This window comes from Rhinoraja longicauda, chromosome 32, assembly GCF_053455715.1.
Source record: "Rhinoraja longicauda isolate Sanriku21f chromosome 32, sRhiLon1.1, whole genome shotgun sequence".
Lineage (NCBI taxonomy): Eukaryota > Metazoa > Chordata > Chondrichthyes > Rajiformes > Arhynchobatidae > Rhinoraja > Rhinoraja longicauda.
In genome coordinates, this window is record NC_135984.1 from 11,867,892 (window position 1) to 11,883,981 (window position 16,090).

The 16,090-nt window shown below is 41.8% G+C and overlaps 1 protein-coding gene across 1 annotated transcript in view; it reads left to right on the top strand.

The window, feature by feature from the left end:
• Positions 1–16,090, top strand: part of cep164 (centrosomal protein 164) — a 161,332-nt gene that overhangs the window by 130,108 nt on the left and 15,134 nt on the right. The window contains exons 18-26 of the mRNA XM_078426641.1: positions 1,567–1,689; positions 2,108–2,251; positions 5,796–5,879; positions 7,769–7,837; positions 10,024–10,208; positions 11,377–11,494; positions 13,089–13,150; positions 14,505–14,712; positions 15,304–15,411. Coding sequence (XP_078282767.1) covers positions 1,567–1,689; positions 2,108–2,251; positions 5,796–5,879; positions 7,769–7,837; positions 10,024–10,208; positions 11,377–11,494; positions 13,089–13,150; positions 14,505–14,712; positions 15,304–15,411 — 1,101 coding nt within the window. The remainder of the gene's footprint in view (positions 1–1,566; positions 1,690–2,107; positions 2,252–5,795; positions 5,880–7,768; positions 7,838–10,023; positions 10,209–11,376; positions 11,495–13,088; positions 13,151–14,504; positions 14,713–15,303; positions 15,412–16,090) is intronic.

The following is a 16,090-nucleotide window of genomic DNA, read 5'->3' on the forward strand; positions in this document are numbered from 1 at the left end:
ACATGTTCAAGAGGGGGATTGAATGGTACATCACAGCCCAGCACAATAAGTGCCCTCAGCTCTCCATGTCCTACTTCCATCAGGAGATTAAATACTAACATCCCAAACCATCCTCGATTTCTGTTGGTTGTGCAAGGGCAGGAGAAACTTGGGGTAAATTAAAGCTTCGTTTATGAGACTATCAATCACGATCGTCCCCATCCACACCAATGGTCTCTTTTAAAACTCTAGCAATTATGAACCATTTCCGGGTGCAGGTTGAACCCAAAATCTGATAACCATTAGACTGCATGGCACCCACTTCCCATTGTGTCTGAAACTGCATTCTTGAAGGAGAACTGAATCTACATCATAATGATGCGCTCAAACAAGTTAATGTTGACAAATGAATTTCCCTCCTGGGATAAATAACGTTCTATCATAATCCACTTAAGAAGCTGGGTTCTGGAACAGAGCAAGTGGCAGGCCTACTAAACCTTGGTTTTCCAAGGAGAAAATGGCCCAACAACTGCCTGTCATCAAAAGCCACACAAGATTGGTTCTATACATCGATGTAGCACCATTTAGGTCAGGAGCATGCCTCCTGTCTCCACAATACTCCCACTGGCCACTTCTAATACATGTTAGGCTCCTCACTTTTATCCTCTTCTTTCACAATGCTTGTGGATTTGCCCAACGGCTTTTGCTGGCAAGGCAGGTCATATGAAATTTATCTGCTTCAATCAGGCAAGCTTCCTAACATAACCATTTTCCAACATTGACCTCATGCCCACTCTATGGAGCACCTTCATTACTATTTTGGCGTAATACATCAAATATTTAACTGAAGTGAGCTTGGCTTCAGAAAGCTGAGGGCACATTGTATCAGATGTAAGATCCTGTTGTCACCTGTTTACCCTCATCCCAAACTGCAACTACAGCAATATATTCACCATCCCTTACCGGAACGGACAGAGTAGTGTCTGTTGTAAATGAGGGGAAAACAGACATGTTGGACTAATTTGCACAGTTCTTTGAAAAAGCCACACATGCACTGGGAACAATTGCTCTCCTTCTGTTCTTCAGCATTCCAAGAAGCAATAAAAAAAATTAAAAACATGCTGAAATACTTCACATTTTCTTCTGCTTTTAAAATATCCAGATCAATATTTCCAAGATTTGGGCAATTATATTATCTTAATCAGCTAGGTAGGCAACAAATGTAAATATACGGAGTTACTCTCAAATTTCAGTGAAAAAATTGGGAAACCAAAAGCAAAGATTACTGCCTGGTCTGCAATCTTGTAGCAAAATGAAGGGCTTGGGGCTGTTGACGGTTGTGCAGTCTCTATATAAGAAGATGCCATTTTTAATGATTGGGACCTGCTGATTTTAAATATGCTGCAGGTTGTTCATTTTCTTTCCTTGTTTAGATCTTCTTGGATTTTATTGTTTAATGCAGTAGTTTTATTGCTAAATATGTTGTCAAATAAAAGCTGCTATAAATCTCTACGTTTTGAGTCGTTCAAAAAAATGTGTTGGTATTATAACTGATATTTGCTTTCCTCTGTCAATGCTGATTAAAAGTTAAGTGACTTGCTGAAAGAAAAACGTGATGACGTAGAAAAGGACCATGAGTGGAAACTGGAGAAGATTAAAGAAGAGCATCAGCAAACCATGGAAAGAATTAGAGAAGAATATGAAGAAAAGGTGAGCAAATGTTCACTTGCAGCATAAATACCCAATTTGAATCCCGTTTTAATCCTGTTTATAAAATATTTAATATGTGCGGGATTTGCTCATTTACAAATTAGATTGAGAGGAAGGGTCCAGAGAAGTAAATAATGTTGAGCAAGTCGTGTTATTCTTTATTTGCTGCTTATCTCAGTGTCGGTGATATGAGGTTTGGAGAACACAATTGTGCAACAGAAAATAGCTGAGTTTCATGAAATCGGATTAAACGTGCTACAAACAGTTGAAGAGCAGCCGGCTATGATCTAATTTGCCCCAGTCTCATTTCATCGTGCTTAAATCCATTTTCAACATAAAATTGTAAATGACGACGCCACATGTTTCCATATCCATTACTTTGGTTGGCCTGACAAGTGTGTTCATTGGCATTGTTCAGGAGCAAGAGCAGAGAAGTAACCTTCTAAAGCAGGTGCAGGAAGAGCACGGGCGTCTGACTAAGTTTCACGAGCGGGAGATTTCAGATCTTCGTCAGGAGCTGGAGAGGCAACTCAGTGAGTTGAGAAAGTCGTATGGAAAAAAAGTAAGCATGAAAGCCGCTAATCTGAATCCTTGCAAAATTACAGCTGAACGAAAAGTGCAGACAGCTTGATCACTCCCTTGAGGGTCAGTCCAATTATACACTTCTCACTAACTTTGTTACCCATTTAAGCAGCTATGTGAAGAATGATTCAAATGAACAACATTGCTAGGCGGAGAGCAACCTGTGTATTATACTTGTTTCAGATATTCATCAAGTGGCTTGATCGACAGTTGCACCTCAGAGCACTTGGGTAGACTGGTCCTCAATTGCATGTGGCAAACGTGCATTGAACATAGGTTTAGAGGTACAGTGAGAAGTACCAAGGTACAGTGTAAAGCTTTGATTTGCACGCTATCCAAACAGATCAGATATACCATGCGTCCAGGTATACCAAACATAACAGGCAGCACATTCCAGCCACTCACTACCCTCTATGTAAACAAACGACGTCACGCACATCTCCTTTAAACTTTGCACCTCTCACCTTCAAGCTATGCCCTCTAGTATTTGATATTTCTGTCCTGGGACGCAAGTTCTGAATGTCCACCCTATCTATATCTGTCAATTTTTATATACTTCTACCAAATCTCCCCACAACTTCCGGCATTCCAGAGAAAACAATCCATGTCTATGCCACCTCTACCTGTAGCTGATAGCTCCTAATCCAGGCATTATTCTGGTAAACCTCCTTTTCATCCTTTCCAAATTCTCCGAATCCTTCCTATAATGAGCCGACTGGAACTACACGCAAAACTCCAAATGCCGCCTAATTAAAATCCTATAAAGCTGCATCATGACTTCCCCACTCTTATACTCGATGCCCCAACCAATGAAGGCAAGTTTACCTTATGCCTTCTTTGCCAATCGATCTACTTGTGTTGCCACTTTCTGGAAGTTATGGACTTGGACCCCAAGATCCCTCTGTACATCAATGTTCTTAAGAGGTCATGCCATTAATTGTATATTTTCCCTCTGACCTCCCAAAGTGCAATACCTCACATTTGCTCGGATTAAACTTCATCTGTCATTTCTCTGCCCATTTCTGTAGCTGATCTAAATCCCGCTGTGGCAGCCTTCCTCACAGTCTGTGATCCACAAACTTACTAATCAACCTGTCTACATTTAATTCCAAGTCACAAACAGCAGTAGTCCCATCACAGATCCCTGCGGAACTCCACAGGTCACAGATCTCCAGCATGAATATTGTCCTTCCACCACAAACCTGTCCTCTATCAGTACGCCAGTTCCGAAGCTCAAGGTCAAGGACAGTTTATTGTCATGTGTACCAATTAAGGTACGGTGAAATTCGAATTACCATACTGCCATACTGTAAAAAAGCACCAAGACACACAACTACATTAAAGTTAACATAAACATCCATCACAGCGGATTCCTCACTATGATGTAAGGCAATAAAGTCCAATCTCCTTCCACTTTATTCTCCTGTGGTCGGGGCAGTCGAACCATCTGAAGTCGGGGGATTGAAGCTCCCGCGGCTTGGAGTCCCCGATGTCGGTCTCTAACCAGAGACCGTGGTCTCCGCGATGTTAAAGTCCGCTGTATGATTAAGTCACTATTAATCCCGTTCATCTTATCTACCATTGGCATGAGGCTCACCGTCCTATGATTCTCTGGATTCTCTCTACTTCCTTTATTAAATAAAGGAACAACATTAACCACTCCCTAGTCCTCCAGAACCTCCCCAGTGGCTAAAGGGGACACAAAGATTTTCATTAATGCTCCCACAATCTCCTCTCTCATCTCTCCCAATAATCTGGGATAAATTCTATCAGGCCCTGCCAATGTATCCACTTACATGCTCCAAGAGCCCCCAAACCACCTCCTCCTTAATCTCAAACTGGGGTCAAAGAAAGAGCAATCACGTTGCGGCCGTTTCCACCAATCTTTCCACCACCACGCACAAGAAGCGCATGAAGCGCAAGACGCCATTGTGTGCAGATGCTGAGAAGTGTGCTCAGCTCTGGCTGAACAACTTCTAATCTTGTGATGTGGACTCGATAAGAAGAATCTCAAACTGCCCTTGCATATTTGTATTCTCCACACTGATCTCACTGAGTGTCCTCTGTCCCTCTCTTCCCCTCCCCCATCCCAGATCTCCCTCTATCTTCCTGCCTCCACCTATATCCTTCCTTTGTCCCGCCCCCCTGACATCAGTCTGAAGAAGGGTCTCGACCCGAAACGTCACCCATTCCTTCTCTCCTGAGATGCTGCCTGACCTGCTGAGTTACTCCAGCATTTTGTGAAATAAATACCTTTGATTTGTACCAGCATCTGCAGTTATTTTCTTACACTTCACTGTCCACCATCTCCTCCTTGGTGAAAACAGATGCAAAGTACTCAATTCTTACCTCGCCAATATCCCCTATAAGCACAAATTCCCTCCTTTATCCTTGTGGTCCTACCTGCCCTCTTGTTATCATATTTTAAAAAAATATATGTATAAAATGCTTTGGGATTTTTTTAAATCCAACCTTCCACTTTTGGCCCTTCTAATCGCCTGCTTGAGTTATTTCCTCCTTTCTTTATATTCCTCAAAGGCCATGTCTGATTTGAACCTCTTAAACCTTGCATGCTCTTCATTTTTCCTTTTGTCCAAATGTACAATCTCTGGTCTTCCTTTACTTTGTCATCCTATACCTTCTCCTTACTGGAACATCGGATATGAACATCGATCAACTGGTCTTTAAACAACTCTCGCATGTCAGATGTGGACTTACCCAATAATAATTGCTCCCAGTGTACCCTCCCGAGCTCCTGCCTAATAACATGCTTGAACAATAGTTCTAAATCTCTGTCAACTGAAGACTTTTTTTCCTTGTTAAACAAACGGACAAGAGCAGGCCACCTAGCCCACAAGCTGGCCCAGCCATTTCATAAGATCACGACTGAACTAATCTTAACCTCAATTCTGCTTTCCTATCTAGGGACAGTTATCCACCTCTGCTTTAGAAATTTCTAAATCTCTGTTTCAAGTACTGTTTAAAGAAGTAAGTTCCCAAATTCTCAAGACTCTGAGGAACATCTTTGCTCTATCTGGCCATTATTATTCCCCATTGCCACGGCTCTGGGTTGATTCTTTGGCCTCCTCTGCATTGCAAAACAAAAGCCCATTTCTCTCCTAAACCATGGACACATTTTTTGTACAGCCAAACAAATCCCTGGTGATCTAATACATCTTCAAGGCCTTCTTGTGGCATCCATTTCCTTGGATATTTTCAATAATCTTTAGCATGTCATTTTATTTTTTTTCAATGCTTTATGTTGTTATGGATGAAAAATAATTCCAAACAAAAAGTTATTTTGGAACTTAAATTGTAGAAGTGAATATAACTTCAACTGACATATTTATAAGGAGTTACATGAAATGTTCAACTTTAGAATAGTATCCAAACAACAAAGATTGCAACTAAATATTACAACAATTTCAGACCTAAAGATCTTTCTTATCAGCAATAGAAAATAGATTGGTACTGAAGTTTATTTGCACAAGAACCACATTCATAATGTATCCATGCACCTGCAGGAATCAAAGGTTCAGAAGTCCGAGGAGCAGCTGGAGATGAGAGGCAAAGAACTGAAAGCCAAGTGCAATCTGCTGCAAAATCAGGTAGGTGAACTTGGTGCCACACAACACAGAGGGAACAGGCGCTAATTCAGTCTCAATGTGGCAGGTCTTCTATTTCAAAGCTACAGAATTTAGCTTTTGAAAAATACCCAAACAATTATTTTGTTTGTGTTGAATCATTGCAATCTCATCTGACCTATTAATCTGCCACAACATTTGCAGTGAAGATAGACACAAAGTGCTGGAATAACTCAGCGGGTCAGGCAACATCTCTGGAGAAAAAGGACGGGTGACGTTTCAAGTCTGGACCCTTCTTCAGACTGATGAAGTGACCTGACCCAAAAGTCACACATCCTTTTTCTTCAGAGATGCTGCCTGACACGCTGAGTTACACCAGCACTTTGTGTCTATCTTCGGTATAAACCAGTATCTGCAGTTCCTTTCTACATTACATTTGCAGTGTTATTCTTACTTCAATAAAAAGTTTCAGAAAATGTATATGATGGACGAGTCGCATAACTTTAGTCATTATTCCAGGAAAGGACTTGAACTGTTTCTGAAATTAAAATACAATATGTCTGAGACACTCAATATTTTTGGCAAGATTAGAGAAAGAGAGAACAAGACTAATCTTCACTAGTGATTGGAAGATTATGGAGATGGACAGCTTTTAAGCAAATGCAGAATCAGGAAAACGTTGGGAAGGTGAGGTCTATGGAGACCAGGAATGATTAAATAAGAAAAATGAAAGAAGTGAAATGCAAAAAGGAGATGAAATGGATTAAAACCAAGCATGGATCTAAAACTCGAGTATGTGGTTGGAACAGAATACCATTGGAAGAAGCAAACACAGAAATTCTATCAAAATAGTTGGAGTTTGGAAGGTCCTGATTCTTGTCTGAAGCATGGTAGGCAGTTGTCATTAGTCCAGACCAGCACAGCACCAAAAATAGTTCTTGATATTCTCCATCACAGAACACACTGCCTAAGGGAAAATGGGAGCATCTGTTAAGTTTTAATATTACAAACTCTTTCAAACATGGTTACAATTAGACTTGCTTACAACATATACCGTGAGCTAGAGAAGTAGTTCACAGTATGTATAAAGACTACAAGGGAAGATAAAATAACACATGAAATAATACATGAAATCTTGATGCACTTAAGACCCTGGAGTTCAAACACCATAGATCGCTGAAGGTGATCTTCAGAGAGATTGAGAGGATGGCTAAAAGTGACTTACGAGACATTAAACTCTTTTAACTTAGACATTGCGTATAAGCACAGGCATCAGTTGGTAGGTGTATTTTTTTTTTAAACCTTAGTCTACAGCTTTAGTACTGCATGTAAGCCAGACTCCACACTGCAGGAAGTATACATGCAACTTCTTTTTAAATAGGTGGTTCAGCGGTTCACAAGGATTTTTCCAGGAGTGTAGCATTTTAACTGTTCAGAAGGACTGGAAAGACAAAGATTTCATCTTTGGAGCAGAAAAGATTGAGATTGGGTTTAATTGATATGTAAAATTATGTGGCCAGACAGACAAAGGATCCATTTCCTTTAACAGCGAAGTCTTAATATAGAATTCAATAATTGCAGGTACCTCCCCTTTTCTGCTTCTATCAGAACTGGTTAGTTCTGCTGAGTTAGCCATCTGTAATATAAGCTCAGTTTTTTCAAATAAACATCGGGTTAAACCCACACAACACAATTACAAACAAGGGATATCATTTTTAATTCATCCATCCAGAATAGGTCTTTTGTCCCATGAAATAATAGGTTGTGTTGAATGTCCACAAACTACATGTGGAAATGGACCCCTTGTTTCAATAACCCTTACTAAAAAAATAATACAGCAGTAGTGCAGCTTCCTAGACACTTAAATCCATCAGGTTACCTTTGTGACACAAATCGTTTCTTTTGCATTTCAGGAAATGTCATTGAAACTGAGGAAGCAACAGCTCCGTACAGAGGAAGATGAGCTGAAAAGAAACCAAGCTGTAAGTGCTCACTGGGCCTTACTTGCCTGATGGTTGCACACTGCTAAAACCTATTGAAGGCGATTCTGGATGATATCTTTCACAAAACCATTTACTTTCTCTCTCTGTAGAAGGGAGAAACTACAGATGCTGGTTAATACACAAAAAGATACGAGAGTGCTGGAGCAACTCAGCAGGTCAAGAAGGATCTCGACCTGAAAGGTCGCTTATCCATATCCTCCAGAGTTGCTGCCTGACCTTCTCAGTTACACCAGCACCTTGTGTCCTTTTGTACTTTCCCTCTCTGTAGGACTTGGCATGCACCTATACAATTTGTTTCCTTTTTTGTATCCTTTGAGGAAATCATGAAGGGGTGGAAGAGGGGGTTACTGGGTTTGGTTGCTGAAAGAAAACAACTGACCTCATTGTAGTGATTGAAGTTATTTTTAATGCCAAGACATAGGAAGTGAGCAGCTGAAGGAATAAACCTGAGCTTTTCACTGTGTCTCGGTACACGTGACTAAAACTAGACCTAAGATGGGAGATTCTCGATCAAGGGTTGGTGAGGGAATCAAGAGTGCTGCACCAGCTCCTAACAAATCTGCTGCTGTGAACAAGCCACCTCCCTCCTTGTGGGCACACACACACATCTTCATGTCCCATTCTCCTCCATGTACTTATGATGACCACCAGAATTGTTGTCCTCCCCCTGGCGTTGCCACCTAGTGTTGGTCAGCCTCTCGTTCTGGCTGGCTGTTGGGTGGGGAATCCAGCTGTTAATTTTAATGTGGCTTCTGCTTTTGAGGAATTGCCGGTTAACAGGTATAACAGAGCTTTATTTGTCGTTCGGTACCGAAGTACCGAACGAAACTACATAGCAGTCATAGAAAAAAAAAAAGAACACAAGACACATAACCCCAACACAAACGTCCATCACAGTGACTCCAAACACCCCCTCACTGTGATGGAGGCAACAAAACTTCCACTCTCTTCCCCACGCCCACGGACAGACAGCTCGTCCCCGACCGACCCGCACAGTCCCCGCACCGGGCGCTGAAACGTCCCGCGGCCGAACCGGGCGATGAAAGGCCCGCGACCAAGCCTTGCGCAGCTAAGTCCCGTGGTCGAGCCGCACCAGGCGATGTCAAGTCCGCAGCCGAGCCGCACCAGCGATGAAAAGCCCCGCAGCCGAGCTGCACCGGGCGATGTTAAGCCCCGCAGCCGAGCTGCACCGGGCGATGTTAAGCCCCGCAGCCGAGCTGCACCGGGCGATGTTAAGCCCCGCAGCCGAGCTGCACCGGGCACTGTTAAGTCCAGCGGCCAAGCCGCACCGGGATGTAAAGTCCAGCGGCCGAGCCGCAGCGGGCGATGTTAGGCCCCGCAGCCGAGCCGCACCCCGCGCCGTGAGGAAGAGAAAAGTTCCCCCCCCACACCCACCCACACCACCACCCCCTCCCACACATACACAACCAAAAAATATATATAAAAACCATCCCAACACCGACACACAACAAAAAAGGGGAAAAAAAGACGGACAGACTGCTAGTCAGCCGCTGCCGTTAGGCGCTGCCACGTCATCCACGTCATTTACAGTCTCCTTCCCCCATCTTCCCCAAAATGTTTTGTAATTTATGTTCTTAAAAAATTCAGCCGGTATGTAAAGTCAATACTGTTATCGTATAGAACACGTGGTGCTGGAGTAACTCAGAGGGCCAGGGAGCATCTCTGGAGGATACGGATAGGCAACATTTGGGGTTGTGCGCTCCTCTTCAGACTGATCTTGGGAGGGAGTAGAAAGCTGGAGAAGAGATGGGGGTGGGTCAAAGCCTGGCAAGTGATGGGTGGATACAGATGAGGGGGAATTTGATTGGCAAATGGGTGGCTAAAGACTAGAGATGAAAAGGAAACAAAAAGGGGTCAAGGAGACATGAGATTGTCAGATTAGAAGAGAAGAAGGGTGAAAGCCAGAGGGGAAATTATAGGGGGGGGAGGTATAGTGTTCTCCTAAGATGCTGGCTGACCTGCTAAGTTACTCAAGCATTTTGTGTTCAATGCAAAATTCCAACATCTGCAGTTTCTTGCGTCTCCAGTAACTGTAATCTAGTTGAGTCTTAACTATGAGCTTTTAATTCCCTAGGAAATGATCACTGAAACACTGAAGCAAGTAACATGGCTTCATATGACATTTTTTTAATTCATATTTACAGAAAATAATTCTTTCCCAACCAAGCAAACACGAAGTAGAAAAAGCAAAACACGAGCAGGCCTCTTTGCAAGATTCAATTTGCCTGTCCCTCCAGAACTTGGATAAGCTACAGGGCCAACAGGTGGAGCTGCAAACAGAGGTCGACACACTGAGAAATGAAAGTCAACGACTCCAGAATAGAATCAGGTATCTTGTTGTTGCTCAACTGAGTTGAAGGGATTATGAGGAGACAATGTATGGGTGCACTTAACATACGGTGTGTGAAGTCTGAGAATTTTGTGATGCGTCAACAAAACAGATGGTGGATGCTCTCAGTGAAATATCCTTGGATGCTCCCAGTGAAATTTGCTCGTTCTCCCTGTGACCACGTTGGTTTCCTCTGGGTGCTCCAGTTTCCTCACACATCGCAAATAAGTGTGGGTTTGCAGGTTAGTTGGCCTCTGTAAATCGCCCAAATTGTGTAGGGAGTGGATGAGAAAGTGGGTAACATAGATCTAGTGTGGACTCAGTGGGACACCGCAGTGGCATAGTGGCGCAGCGGTAGAGTTGCCGTCCTACAACACCAGAGACCTCTGTTCGAACCTGACAAGGCGTGCTGTCTGTTTGGAGTCTGTACATTCTGTCTGTGACCTTGTGGGTTTTCTACATGTGCTCCGGTTTCCTCCCACACTCTAAAGACGTACAGGTTTGTTAATTGCCGTTGGTAAAAAAATTATATTGTCCCTAGCGTGCATGATAATGCTAGTGTACGGGTTTCCATGCTGTGTCTTGAACTGAACTAAATACAATAAATTGATCTGAGGTTTAGTCATTGTTCTGAAGGAAATGCAGCTGCAGCTTCACCATAAGCTCCATTAACAGCCAATAGACAGGTAGCTCGTTATCAGACATTGTAGGCACAGGAATGGTTGCCAAGATTGTCTTTGCCTCTTCAAATAATGACAAATAATTATAATGCCTCCAGCATAATCATGTCAAGACCTCGGCATAATTAATTGTCTTATTTTGAAGGAAAATTACCGAAAAACACAAAGCCATTCGATGATCTACTTCACATCCAAATGTTTTTGAGGTGTGTAACAGATGAATGAATGGCTTGGATTAATTTTGTTTGACACACAGGTTTTCAACTTGGAAATGCCACTCCCTCCCCGACAGGTGGTATCTGAGCAAAGGATAGGAGGGGAGGGGTGCACAATCATAAAACCATAATGTTTATTCAATATTTATATTTGGAGAATCAATGGAGAATGGGGCCCAGCAAGAGAAAGCAGTCTTTCTAAAGTGAGGCTTTCTAAAGATGCTTGTGAATTTCTGCTGTAGTGTAATTGTCTGACAAATTGTTCTCTTCTAGTGAATTGGAAGTGACAATTAAAAAAAAGCAGAATACCTTAAACGAAAATCCTGTAATCAATGGAGCTTCCGGTGGCGCAGAAGGGGATGAACTTCATATTGAGGATTTAAAGAAGGAAGTGAGTAAAATTTAAAGCAAATATGACCTTTCTCAGTCCAGTATTTTGCCAAAATTGTTCCTCAACAATTCGGATCCCGAAGCCTATCATTATATCTCCCTTAGATATCATCTTTCTCAAGCTAAACGGGTGCGTCAGATTTCTCCAAACCTTTTGGTTTGTACTAAAATTAAGCCAAAATGGTTACACACCATTGTTTTGTTAAGATTTGGTCTTCCACTTTGAATTTTTAATGTGAAGTTTAGCTTTCTGAACAGACCAGATTACTTGTGTCTTTTGTTTGACAAGTGCTATTTTCGACTAAAAAGAGGAGCTATTGCAAAGAGCAAATCCACCAGAATCCAGATAGAGATGTGCAATAATATTTCATGGTAGAATCATTAATTAGAAATGTGATTTTTTTAAAGCATATATCAGATCTTTATTAAAATTATAGATGATGAGAATGTTTCTGTTTTTTCCTGCAGTTTTGATTGACGGATACAGCATGGAAACCCATGCTTCAGCCCACCGAAACCACATAGACCATTGATCATATCCATTCACACCAGTTGTATGATATCCCACCTCCACATCCACTCCCTACACATTCAGGGCAATTTGCAGAAGCCAATTAACCTACACGCATTTGGAATGTGGGAGGAATCAGGAGCACCTGGCGAAAACCCACGTGGTCTCAGAAGAACGTGCAAACTCTACACAAATAGGTCAGGATCGAACCCAGGTCCCTGATGCTGTGAGGCAGCAGCTCGACCAACTGCTCTACTGTTTTCTCCTATTATTTCTGATTTTCAGCATTTACATTTTATTTCCCATTTCAAGAATATCCTTGCAGGAATTTAAAGCATTTTTGCCCTCAGTGTCTCTTTCTACCTTATGTACTCCAGCCAGAGATAAGACAAAGCTGCTGCAACTTTCCCATGACGTTAAAAACAGAACAGTTCCCCCTTTACCATGAAACATCTAACATTTTCCAGATCATCCACATTTAGGGACTGCCCGGGTAATATTGCCTTATTAATGTCTGGGTTTCCTCAAGTTTTAGCAGCTTTATGCTGCAAATACTAGAGTTAAACAGAAAAGAAAGAAACCACATTGTATTAATCAATTTGTACACCAGCTAATTAGATAACCTGGAAGAATTATGGAATTGTACACTGGGATAATAAATAACTTTGTGAGGTGGAGACACCAAAGGCTGCAGATGCTGGAATTATTCTGAAGAAGGGTCCTGACCCAAATCAGTCCATTTCCTTCCACTGATTCATGGTCTATGTGGACTTGGTGGGCTGCAGGGCCTGGTTCCATCTTTTAATAAAAGGCACAGGAATGGCAAAACACATCCACTGGTGTTCCTGCAGCAGTTTGTTCTGAACTTTATTCGGTGTTTACTTCTATTTCTGCTGATCATTACAAATGAACAATCTGGTAAAATGTTCTTTCTTTATCCTCAGCTTATCAAAACCAACCATTTACTTGTAGTGTTTCAGGAAAGCACCTATTTTGATTTGGCTGAATTGCAAGTCGATTAACGTTCACTAGAATTTTAAAGCATTGCAAGATGATTACCTTTCATATATTTTTAACTCTGCAGTACCCGAATCACAGCAGCTCCCCCATTCCCAGAACTGAGGATGAACAAGTCAGCGTGGATAAGTACGTGCAAAGTATACAATATTTGTATGTTCTTTTGTTTTCCTGTTTAATTTACACTATTTCATTCCGGCACGATGAAAAAGTTAATAGTATAGACTAGTGGTGCATGGTAGTTAAATGAATGGCCGAACATTCAGAAGCCTTGACTAATCATCCAGAGACAAGAGTTTTGAATCTCATTTTGACAGCTGGGGAATTTATATTTAAGCAGTTGAAATAAAATTCACACTAATAAATCAGTCATGATGGTTATAAACATGATGGATTAAAATAAAAAGTCATCAAGTGCAATAATGTCCTTCGGGAAAGGAAATGGCATCCTTACCCAGCCTGACCTTAAACGTCCTCTGAGATGGCCTTGAACCCATTCAGTTCAAGGGGAATTGGAGTGGACAATATATGCAGGCTGGCTAACACTGCTCATCTTCTGCTACTGAAGACCGATATGAACATTACTGAATATGTTCTGCTACTGAGTAAATTCACAATGAAGTCCCTTTTATATTATCAACATGGTATCATTTCACCAGTCCAATTGAACCAACTGAAAAATCACTGGACCCTAGCACCCACATTTTACATTACTTCCAATAACAATATCTGGTCTCCATGTAAAGTGGAAGCCGTATATAGTTGGAAAGTTTGAATTTTCCCCCTTTGCGGACTTTGTCAGAGGGGGTACCCACCATCAACTATCCATTGCCAGTATATACGTGCCGTATTAACCATTGAACCAACAGGTTTTTCTCCTCCCGCATAATATTTCAAGGAAGTTGGCACATATTTTGATATTTTGTCAGCCTGTACCAATTTGCACTAATAACATGCTTGGATATTGAGTTGACATCATTCTATTCTTTCATGCCCTCAGACTATGAGTGTTTCTGAAAATCACCCTTGATCACACCTTATGTTAAATAGATGACAGTTGAATCCCATTGGGCAGTCTTTAAGAATGAAGATGAACTAAATTAGGAAGTTAGAATGAGGCGTAATCAAGCCATTTTAAACGTCTGCATGTAGCAGGGAGAAGACATTCCGAAGACGTATAGGTTTGTAGGTATTTGGCTTCGGCAAAATTGTAAATTGTCCTTAGTGTGTAGGATACTATTAGTCTATGGGGGTCGCTGGTTGAAGCAGACTGGGTGGGCCGAAGTGCCTGTTTCCGCGCTGTATCTCTAAACTAAACTAAAAAACATGAGATCGGTGGACATTTTCAGTGCTGAAATAGATAAGTTGAGAACAATCTTGATTTCAGGAACAGCAGGAGAAAGAGTAGTTATGATCTGTAAAGATTTGAGGCTGACTGATTTAAATCAAAAGTTTAAATGACTGGCTCATTTACCTTTCACAGTGTACGATACTATATTTCCGCGGAAGGGTTGTCTATCAATAAAGCCAAGGAGTTCCTCGTGAAGCAGACCCGCTCTCTGAGGAAGCGACAGACAGCGCTCAAGTCAGCCAAGCAGCAGTGGAGGCATGACATGAGGAAAGCACAAGACCAGGTGCAGGACCCAGAGAGCTCACAGATTCTGCAGGATATCTGGAAAAACCTGGATCAGGTGAGGAATTCAGAAATGCACGGAGGCCCTATCTTACGATAAAGGAAGCTCTTCCTTGTTTGCATTTTATACATTAATAGATTAGAATATCTTTTGGGAGAATAATATAAATTTGTGACGTGTTTAACCAATCAAAGTCAGGTTCTTCTTAATGTTAGCATTTTACATCTCAATCTCTTTTTAGCTTTACTGTTGTAAGATCTCACAGCCATTGGTAACCTTATGGTAACCTTGTCAAATAAGCATTTTCTGGTTGGAAGTCCAATCAATTTCAACTAGTAATATTGCTTGTAGTTTTATCCTTGGTATCCACTCTCACTCTAGCAATGTCTGTACTCTTCTCATAGATGAGGCTAGACTAAAATTGAGATACGTTTGGAACCTGATTTTTTGGTGACTAAATGTCACCTGAAGTTGCATGGATCTTCTTTGGTATTGGTCAACAAATTTGCCACATGAAGACGACCGAGATTTGGAAGAATGATTGCCAATAGTGCAGGTTTCACTATAGCTGCGACTAATACGCCAGCACTTTGTATCCTCTTGCTTGGGTGCCTGTCTCATTGCTCCTGTTCTTCTATGTTGCTCTAGGAAGCCCGGCATCTGGATGAAATGAAGTTAACGATGAAGAAGGGACAGGAGTTGCTCCGAAAGAAGGAAGAAAAATTAAATCAGCTGGAGTTGTCTTTTGCAGAAGGGGTGGGTTTAATTGGAGGACTCCACTATAGAGTCAGGAGGCCCAGGGTAGCAGTTCACTCCCTGACACCTAGATAAGGGAGGGCTACTAAATGCAAGCACAGGCCGCTCATGGGAGTGTACCTCTGAGGACAAATCCTGTTTGTTTATTTTAATCAAATCATTTTTCAAGATGTGTGCTTTTTTGGCTAGGCCAGCAATTATTGCCCATCCCGAATTGTCCTTTAGAAAACTGAAAACTATGAGCACTGAACCACTGCAGTTCTTTTGGAACTGTGCTTCCACAGAACTGCTGGGAGGGAGTTGAAGGAGTTAAACCGAACCACAATGAAGCACTGGCAGTATATTTCCAAATCAGGTTAATGTGCGACTGGAAAGTAATCATGCTGGGGGACTGGGTTACTCACGTGCATGTGCTGCCTTTTCTTTTTGATGGTTGCAGATTTGGGAGATGCTAGGGATATAATTACAGTGGATTTACAGACTGCAGCTTCTGGCCTGTGGCGATGGACAGACTGGAAGTTTAGGGTGGACTGGATGCCAATCAAGCAGATTACTCTGTTCTGGATGGTGTCCAGCTTCTTGCAAATGTTTGGAGGTGCACTCAGCATGACAAGTGGAGAGTTTGTGGAAAATCAAAGCTCCTGGTGTAGAAGGTAACAATGGCAAAATTAAAATATTG